At 38.7% G+C, this 9,928-nt stretch overlaps 1 protein-coding gene across 1 annotated transcript in view; it reads left to right on the forward strand.

Moving 5' to 3' along the window:
- Positions 1 to 5,600, forward strand: part of grid1a (glutamate receptor, ionotropic, delta 1a) — a 644,001-nt gene extending 638,401 nt beyond the window's left edge. The window contains exon 16 of the mRNA XM_036593689.1: positions 4,977 to 5,600. Within this exon, the coding sequence (XP_036449582.1) occupies positions 4,977 to 5,417 (441 nt within the window). The 3' untranslated portion in view covers positions 5,418 to 5,600. The remainder of the gene's footprint in view (positions 1 to 4,976) is intronic.
- Positions 5,601 to 9,928: the final 4,328 nt, after the last annotated feature.

Here is a 9,928-nt window from a genome sequence, read left to right on the forward strand (position 1 = left end):
ATACTGCATAGACTCTTCATAAGAAGGTAGAGTGAGAGAGATAGAGGGAGAGAGAGAGAGAGCTTTGACCATACTGCATAGACTGTTCATAAGAAGGTAGAGTGAGAGAGATAGAGGAAGAGAGAGAGAGAGCTTTGACCATACTGCATAGACTCTTCGTAAGAAGGTAGAGTGAGAGAGATAGAGGGAGAGAGAGAGAGAGCTTTGACCATACTGCATAGACTGTTCATAAGAAGGTAGAGTGAGAGAGATAGAGGGAGAGAGAGAGAGAGAGCTTTGACCATACTGCATAGACTCTTCGTAAGAAGGTAGAGTGAGAGAGATAGAGGAAGAGAGAGAGAGAGAGCTTTGACCATACTGCATAGACTCTTGGTAAGAAGGTAGAGTGAGAGAGATAGAGGGAGAGAGAGAGAGAGAGAGCTTTGACCATACTGCATAGACTCTTGGTAAGAAGGTAGAGTGAGAGAGATAGAGGAAGAGAGAGAGAGAGAGCTTTGACCATACTGCATAGACTCTTCGTAAGAAGGTAGAGTGAGAGAGATAGAGAGAGAGAGAGAGCTTTGACCATACTGCATAGACTCTTCGTAAGAAGGTAGAGTGAGAGAGATAGAGGGAGAGAGAGAGAGAGCATTGACCATACTGCATAGACTCTTCGTAAGAAGGTAGAGTGAGAGAGATAGAGAGAGAGAGAGAGAACTTTGACCATACTGCATAGACTTTTCATAAGAAGGTAGAGTGAGAGAGATAGAGGGAGAGAGAGAGAGAGCTTTGACCATACTGCATAGACTCTTCGTAAGAAGGTAGAGTGAGAGAGATAGAGGGAGAGAGAGAGAGAGCATTGACCATACTGCATAGACTCTTCATAAGAAGGTAGAGTGAGAGAGATAGAGAGAGAGAGAGAGCTTTGACCATACTGCATAGACTCTTCGTAAGAAGGTAGAGTGAGAGAGATAGAGGGAGAGAGAGAGAGAGCATTGACCATACTGCATAGACTCTTCATAAGAAGGTAGAGTGAGAGAGATAGAGGGAGAGAGAGAGAGAGCTTTGACCATACTGCATAGACTCTTCGTAAGAAGGTAGAGTGAGAGAGATAGAGGGAGAGAGAGAGAGCTTTGACCATACTGCATAGACTCTTCATAAGAAGGTAGAGTGAGAGAGATAGAGGGAGAGAGAGAGAGCTTTGACCATACTGCATAGACTCTTCATAAGAAGGTAGAGTGAGAGAGATAGAGGGAGAGAGCGAGAGCTTTGACCATACTGCATAGACTCTTCGTAAGAAGGTAGAGTGAGAGAGATAGAGGGAGAGAGAGAGAGAGAGCTTTGACCATACTGCATAGACTCTTCGTAAGAAGGTAGAGTGAGAGAGATAGAGGGAGAGAGAGAGAGCTTTGACCATACTGCATAGACTCTTCGTAAGAAGGTAGAGTGAGAGAGATAGAGGGAGAGAGAGAGAGAGAGCTTTGACCATACTGCATAGACTCTTCGTAAGAAGGTAGAGTGAGAGAGATAGAGGGAGAGAGAGAGAGGGAGCTTTGACCATACTGCATAGACTGTTCATAAGAAGGTAGAGTGAGAGAGATAGAGGGAGAGAGAGAGAGAGAGCTTTGACCATACTGCATAGACTCTTCATAAGAAGGTAGAGTGAGAGAGATAGAGGGAGAGAGAGAGAGAGAGCTTTGACCATACTGCATAGACTCTTCGTAAGAAGGTAGAGTGAGAGAGATAGAGGGAGAGAGAGAGAGGGAGCTTTGACCATACTGCATAGACTCTTCGTAAGAAGGTAGAGTGAGAGAGATAGAGGGAGAGAGAGAGAGAGAGAGCTTTGACCATACTGCATAGACTCTTCGTAAGAAGGTAGAGTGAGAGAGATAGAGGGAGAGAGAGAGAGCTTTGACCATACTGCATAGACTCTTCGTAAGAAGGTAGAGTGAGAGAGATAGAGGGAGAGCGAGAGAGAGCTTTGACCATACTGTATCAGGGCAGACTGTTTACAAACTGTCACTTTTTTTTTTCCCTGCACTCCCTTAGCTCTTTCTAGACTTGACAGCAATCTGCCTCTTTTGGTTGTCACTGCACTGACCTTTATTACTGTGTCCGATTATGTTTCATCATCCATCATAAAAGCCGTTGAGTAATCTGAATAATACTGTCTGGGGCCTTCGCTACTGTTAATGCCCCAATTTTAGTGAATGCCCTTTTTCGAATTGTCCTACAGACAGAGGACAAAATATCTGTGAGCATCATTGTATGACATAAATATCTTTTTTTCGTTTTTGAATGAGATGGTTACACTTCAGAGTAATCCTCTTTTATGGGAGATTGTATTTGTCCAGTATATAATAGCTTTGCAACTTCACCCACCTTCCCACCCACCCAAAAGTAGCACATACATTTTCAGCCAGTCAGAGTAGCTATATAGGCTGTCAGCCTCTCTAGAGCGACATTTGTTTTGACATCACCCAAGATTTATAGTGATTATTCTGAGAAATCAGGCCGAAAAGCATGTTGTAGATCAGATGCTGTTCATTTAGTTGACCATGTAAACAACATCCCTCATGATCACTTCACTAAATGAATGCCAACGTCTTGTTTCTCCATCTGGGCACCACAAATGCTGTATTATCACTTTATTATCATCCTAAACTGTATTATCAGTTTAGGATGTGAACATCCAGGTGTAGGATTATCATCATCATCATCATCATCATCATCACCATCATCACCATCATCATCATTTAATTTCCCTTTGACTTCCTCTGTCTTGTTGAGGAACAGTATGAGATGTGTCTGCACTTTTACAGTCCCTTGGGTTCTATCAAGTATCAAGCAAGTAAGTGTGGGGTACAAACCCCAAAGTACTAGATAATTATTTTGGCTTACTAAATAATACTGAAATTTCAAACAGGTTCTAGATATTAAGTGAGTAAGTGTGAGATAGTATCTCCAAAGTACTACTTAATTGTTTTGGGTAAAATGATAATGGGTTCCAAGACTTACAGCTTCTAGCTATTAAGCTGACAAAAGGCATAGATAAACAGTCCTATAAGTTCTAGGTATCAACCAAGTAAGTGTGGGGTACCATCCCCAAAGTACTAGATAATTATTTTGGTTAACATTATGGACATTTCAAGAGAGCTTACTAAATTATTGTGAAATGTCAAATAGGTTCTAGATATTAAGTGAGTAAGTGTGAGAGACAATCTCCAAAGTACTACTTAATTGTTTTGGATAAAATAATAGCAGGTTTCAAGACTAACACCTTGTAGATATAAAGTTGATTTAAGGTATAGATAAACAGTCCCGTACGTTCTAGGTATCAACCAAGGAAGTAAGTGTGAGGTACAAACCCCAAAGTACTAGATAATTATTTTGGGTAACATAATGGTCATTTCAAGAGAGCTTACTAAATTATACTGAAATTTCAAACAGGTTCTTGATATTAAGTGAGTAGGTGTGAGATGCAATCTCCAAAGTGCTACTTAATTGTTTTGGGTAAAATGACAATGGGTTCCAAGAAGGTTCTAGCTATTAAGCTGATAAAAGGCATAGATAAACCCATAGTAAGACTCATTGCATGTACAGCCCAGATTTGCTCAAAAAATGAGTTTGTACCAAATAATTACCCAGTTGATATCTAGAATTTCAGTGAGTTAGACTGCCTTGGAACCTGCCATCATGTTACCTAAAATATTATTTAGTACTTTGGTGATTGTACACTTATCTGATTACTGCCTAGAACTTAAGGAACTGTGAGAGAAAGCATTACCCACCTGAGTTGGTGTAATTCGAGTCCAGTCCATGTGTTTGAATGCTCTTCTTTGACTGGAGCTTGTGAGGTTCCCCAGTTATGTGAGAGTACAAAGTGTTTTAATGAGGAAGCAACTTTAGAAAACCACAAGAATCCTGTGAGAAGAAACCTTTTTACCAGTGGTGCAAATCTCAGACCTCACAAAGATTTGACAAGATTCCAGTTCTTTATAGGACTCTTTTACATACATATACAAAGGTGACTAGAGCTGTTTATGAAGCAGTGAAACAGCCAATTAAACCAATACACATCATTTTATTTTGATGTTTAAAATTAGCCAGAGAGTTTTATTTAGGCTGGAAAATAAGCACATATTTGACGAATGCTGATATTGTAATTGATTACAATCAGAGATGTCAACAATTATAATAATTAATTACAATTAATGAATTACAACACATTATTTTGTGTGGCTAATCACAATCACATTTGTCACACTGCCTCACAAGCAGTTTTTCCACGTCCAACAATCCAATATTATTGGATCCAATTTTATTTTGATCACATAGAACATAAAAATTACATGATTTCTACAGGGTGAAAACTAGAAATTGCATTCATCTCCAGCTAGACAAACAGTGCATGTTCCAACCATATATATCAGGGGTGCTCAGGCCTGGGCCTGGATATCTACCACCCAGAGTTTAGCTCCAACCCTAATCTAACACCAGGTGATGCAGGTCATTAAGACCTCCAGAAGCATCTGAATATTAGAGCCAGGTTTGTTGGTCCTAAACTCTCTAGGGTCTAGGATGGAGACCCCTGATATGTATAATATAAAGAGTCAGTGGTCTCAACGATTGTAGCCCTCGGCAAGTTTGCTGCTCATTGATTTATCCATAGGTATCTTATGAATACTGTCTGGCATAATATGTTGAAAATATTTGCTTTAAAAGCCATTTAAAAGCTATATTTGAACAGGGCTACAACATGGTTTGACGGGTCAATCTAGAAAAACCTGTTGCTGGCATTTGAAAATTAGTGGCGTTAATACAAAGTCAATAATGAGAGCCCTAATTAGAAATGATTCCAAAAATTATGCAGCTCAATCAAACTCGTTTTTATGTACTTTGACAACTCTACTTGCTACACATACCCCATTTCCTCCACCTATTTCTCTTTCTATCCGAACCTTTCTCTTACATCTCTCCTTCTCTCTCTCTCTCAGGACAAAGAGGTGAATCTGGAGCAGGTTCACCAGCGCCTGACTGGGCTCATAGACGATGACCTGGCGCACAAGCAGCTTCCTGGCCAGTCTCTAGAGATCTCAGCACTGGACATGGGCAGCATGGGCAGCATGGGCAGTCTGGGCAGCATGCGCCAGCGGCAGGGCTCGCAGGAGGCTGTGAGGGACTTTCCTCCAGGGGGCATGTCCGTCACCTCCTTCCTCCAGGAGGGCTCCAGCATGGGCCGCCTACCTGGACGCAACCTGCCCCTGCCCCTCAGCAGCTCCACCCTGCCCCCCTCCATGCGCTGCAAACACCGAGCCCCCAACGGAGGCCTTTTCCGCCAGAGTCCCGTAAAAACACCCATGCCTATCGCCTACCAAGCAGTGCCCGGAGGACCCATCCCGGAAGCCATGGACTCCAGCCATGGGACCTCTATCTAAGCCCGCCAATCACATTCACCTTCAAAAAAAGAGGCTCACTTTGTCAGCCGGCCTAAAGCATCCAATCACAGACATTGGAGGGTCTGGCACAGGTGGAGGTTTTAAGAGAAGATGAAAATATGTCAAAAAGGAACAAGTATTTTTCTTTTTCTTTCTCTCTCTTTCTTTTTTTGTAATACAGATGATACGTGGCTGTTAGGACAGAGACTTTGACTTTCCTAAACTGTGCATATTTGTAAATAATGAGACACTGCAGTGAAGTCAAAGTGTATTTTGAATATTCTTGCTTTTTTTGAGGTTCAGTTGAAAGACGTTACTAAGACACAACAAAAATATATATACAGACTGTTTGAATGGCTTTGTAAATTTGGTTCTAAACAAATAAAAAAAGAATTCCTTGTGGTTGTTTTCTAAGTGCCAAGCTCAAAGATTTTTCCCTTTGAAGTAAAAGTGTCATGAATGTACTAGAAAATATTCAGAAAAAAGACGATTTCTACACTTACACAGAATTGTGGATTATTTGATTTTTTTTTCTCAAATAAAACCAATATTGAAAAATAGTGAATGTCAGTATTTGGGGCCATTGCTGATATGAAGCGCTGTAGTGTTTATTCATTACCACTTACAACTTTTACTATTATGTGTTCGTAGGGTGGGGATGTCACAGAATACATGTACTGGATATATGTATTCAGAATCAAATAGAAGTAAGGCATCTGTGTTTAGTTCATGCAATAATTTGTAAAAGCAGTATTCAGAAAACAGTTTCATTTTAAATTTTAGAAGAATTCTTTTAGAATAATTACCCACTGAATAAAAATACATATAATCTTTAAAAGAAATTCCATCAAGGCTGTGTAGTAACTATTTTATAATCCTGCAATGCATGCTGGCATGTAGCAAACATTAGACAGACTCTAAAATTGAACTCAACAAACTGCTACTGAAGTTCCAGCTAAAGCTAAACTGATACAACAACATGAAGAGACAGTTATTCAGCATTACTGAGTAACAGTAATGGCATCACATAGCTACATCACATACAGATACATTTGCAAGATTTTTTTATTATGATAGGAAAATTGTTCCCCGAAAATATTCAAATTTAGCAATAGTAGGACAATATGGACAAACCTCAATTTCAAATAAGTTGGGACAGTATGGCCATCTAGCACCTGCACTCCCTGATTACACAGCCATGCTGTTGTAATGTGCAGAATGTAGGTTGCCATTGTCATGTTGAAATAAGCTTTGAAGTCTTTGAAAAAGACGTCATCTAGAAGGCAGCACATCAAGTCAAGTCAAAGTTTATTCATTTAGCGCTTTTTACAAAATGTGTCACAAAGAAGCTTTACAGAAAAATCCAGATCTGAGCCCCCATGAGCGTCGCAAGTAGCGACAGTGGCAAGGAAAAACTCCCTTAGAGCAAGAGGAAGAAACCTTGAGAGGAACCAAGACTGAAAAGGGGAACCCATCCTCCTCTGGTCGACACCAAATAGCAAGCAATAACAGTAGAGAATAAGGTTTGACCATCACTATAAGTATAAGATACAGAAAAGGGAAAAAGCAGGAGAAGCAATATCTATGATTAAAAAATGCTGCAGTATCATTGGGAGGGTCAGTGGTCTGCAGGTGAGATTTGCACAGTGTTGTACAGCAGAAGTTCCATGGTGGTCAAACTCCATATGTCACTCCAAAACATGTGTTTAATCTTTCAGTGTTAAATGTTCCTTCGAAACTGTGTAAGTTACCTATGTCATAGTCACTAAAACCACTTCTGTACCATTATAGACCCTGGCCTTTGAACTTTAAGCAAGTACTAATCATTTCTTCTTTGGTTTCATTGGCTCAACATTCATTATTTCCATAAACAATCTGAAGTCTGACTCATCAGACACAGTTGAAATAATAGGTTTTGACTGTGCATCAGCCTCTTTGAGATGAGCTCAAGCCCAGAGAAGTCGGCAGTGTTTCTGTATGTTGTTGGTATATGGCTTCCACTGTGCTTAGTACAGTCTTAATTTGCATATGTGGATCCATTGGTGAACACTTTGGATTACTGACAATGGTTTGTCACATTATTCCCAAAATTGGTGATATCCATCACTGAAGCATGCCGGTTTTTAATGCAGTGCTGTCTGAGAGATTAAAGGTTGTGGTTTTCAGCCTTGCTTTTTATGCACAGAGATCTCTCCAGGTGTTTTGAGTCTTTTGATCATATTTTGTACTGTAGAGTGTGAAATACCTTCCTTCAACCATTCAGTAACAAAGATTATTCTTAAACTGTTGGATTATTCACCTATTCATTTTTTGGCATGACAAGCCTCAACCCATCCTTGCTCATAAAGGCATACTAGGCCTTTCCTAAATGCTCCTTTTATACCCAGGTATAATCGCAATATCTGTTTAATGTGTTCTTTGAATACATACATACATACATACATACATCATCTAAGCCGCTTATCCTTCTGGGTCGCAGTTGTGTTCTTTGAATATTAAATTAAATTAAATTGGCCTTGCCCCAACTTTTTTGAGGAAATGACAGATTTAAATATTCTTCATCTTTTAGATGATGTAAGTTTACATTTTCAGCTAAAGTGGCTCGATGTTTTTTTAAAAAAGCCGCAGCATGAAGTTTTTGAAGAATGAAGAATTTGACATTACATTTATGTCACGTCTTCTTCAGTGAGTTTATTGGCTGATTTTCTGTAGTGATCAGATTAATAAGTGCATGTAAACACACTCACTTTCAGAATAAGCATATATTTACAACAATGACAGTAAACAAATATTGTCTTTGTCATGTTTTCTTTTAATTGCTGGTCAAAGTGGGTTTAAAAATTACTGCTTTCTGTTTTTAGTTGCATTTCACATACTGTCCCAACTTTTTTTGGAATTGAGGTTGGTATTTGAAAAGTGTGACAATTCAGAAAGACACAAATGAATGAATATAGCTTTTATGAGGGTCCCCAAAACCAGTCCTACTTTTGCTGAGTTCATGAGACAGGCAATGGTTCTTTCCATGAAACATATTAACAGATAAATTACATAAAGAAAACTGGCAACCAGTAACCTCAAGGAACATTTTGAATGGAATAAAAATTACAACAGTAGATTTTGTCCCGTGTGCCTCAGTAAGATGTATTCTAGATGTAATCTAAATACATTACTTTAAATGTATAGTAACCAAATACATTACTGAATAAATTTAGAATAGTGTATTTGATATTTAGCCATCACTACGTTTTCTGCCCAACGATGTGTATTCACCATTTCTCCTGATGGGCCTGCACAGCTGCCTTTGAATTTTAAAACGGCTGTGACTGGATTATGAGATTAAATGACAATATGCTATCTGCTCTACAGTTGTAGGCCTACATCTGGAGTTTTCTGAGGTAAGATATTTTCCTACATAAGTTCTTCTAACATAGCATCTTTCCAACACTCATCTCCATCTGACATGATCTTTATTAATTCCAACCTCAAACTATCCTGCCCTCGAAGAATACATTTAAAATCTAATCAAACCTTTATTATATTACAGTTCCTGTTCATTGTTATGTCTTCAGGCCCCTTTTAGTGAATAAAATGAAACAATATTTCGTAAATATAACCTAGCTAAAATGTAATGCCGTGGCAGTGAGCAGGCTAGTATTAGCATGAAAAAGTGAATGTTTTCCCTAGCAAATAATTATAACTATAGCTGTAATATGAAGAACATGACTTGCATGAGGAAATAAATTTAGGCAACTCTACTATAATAAAACTGTGAGCACTAAGACTAATCTGAAATTTTACCACTCTGCACTTTCACTGTACTTAAATGAACTGTGCTGATAGTGGAAGTATAGCATATTATGTATTTTGTTATGTATATATATATATATATATATATATATATATATATATATATATATATATATATATATATATTGTAAATGCTGTGTAAGGCAGTGGTGGTGGAACAGGACATGGGCTTCTAGGACATGCTAATGCAATTTGTATTGTTGAATGACTTTATAATTTTACATAAAGCAGATTGTTTTTTGTGGCTGACAAAGTTTCATAACTAATAACAGGGCAGGTGGGCAAGCACACCAAGTTCTGCATGAAGGTGCCATGGTAAATAATTTTATTCGATATACTTCACCTGTATTTGAACAAACAGAGTACAAAGACAAGATATATAGAGTTTTAACTTAAATTCTTTGCTTTCTGTAAATATACACTCATTCTGAAACTGATGCCTGTTATATATTTCAAAAAAGTTGGGACGGGGCTATTTAAGACTAGAAACACTGTAAAGTGTTCGAAAAAACTTAAACAGGTGCAACTTAAGCAGCCAGAAAAGGCCTAGATTCATGAGCGAGGATGTGTTGAGGCTTGCCATCAGCAAAAAATCCAGTCATTAAAAAATAACATTCCTCAGCCAGAGACTGCACGAATTTTAGATTTCTCCAGACCAAAGAAGAAAAGGACCATCCAGATTGTTACCAGTGTAAAGCTGAAAA

This window comes from Colossoma macropomum, unplaced genomic scaffold (assembly GCF_904425465.1).
Source record: "Colossoma macropomum unplaced genomic scaffold, Colossoma_macropomum, whole genome shotgun sequence".
NCBI lineage: Eukaryota > Metazoa > Chordata > Actinopteri > Characiformes > Serrasalmidae > Colossoma > Colossoma macropomum.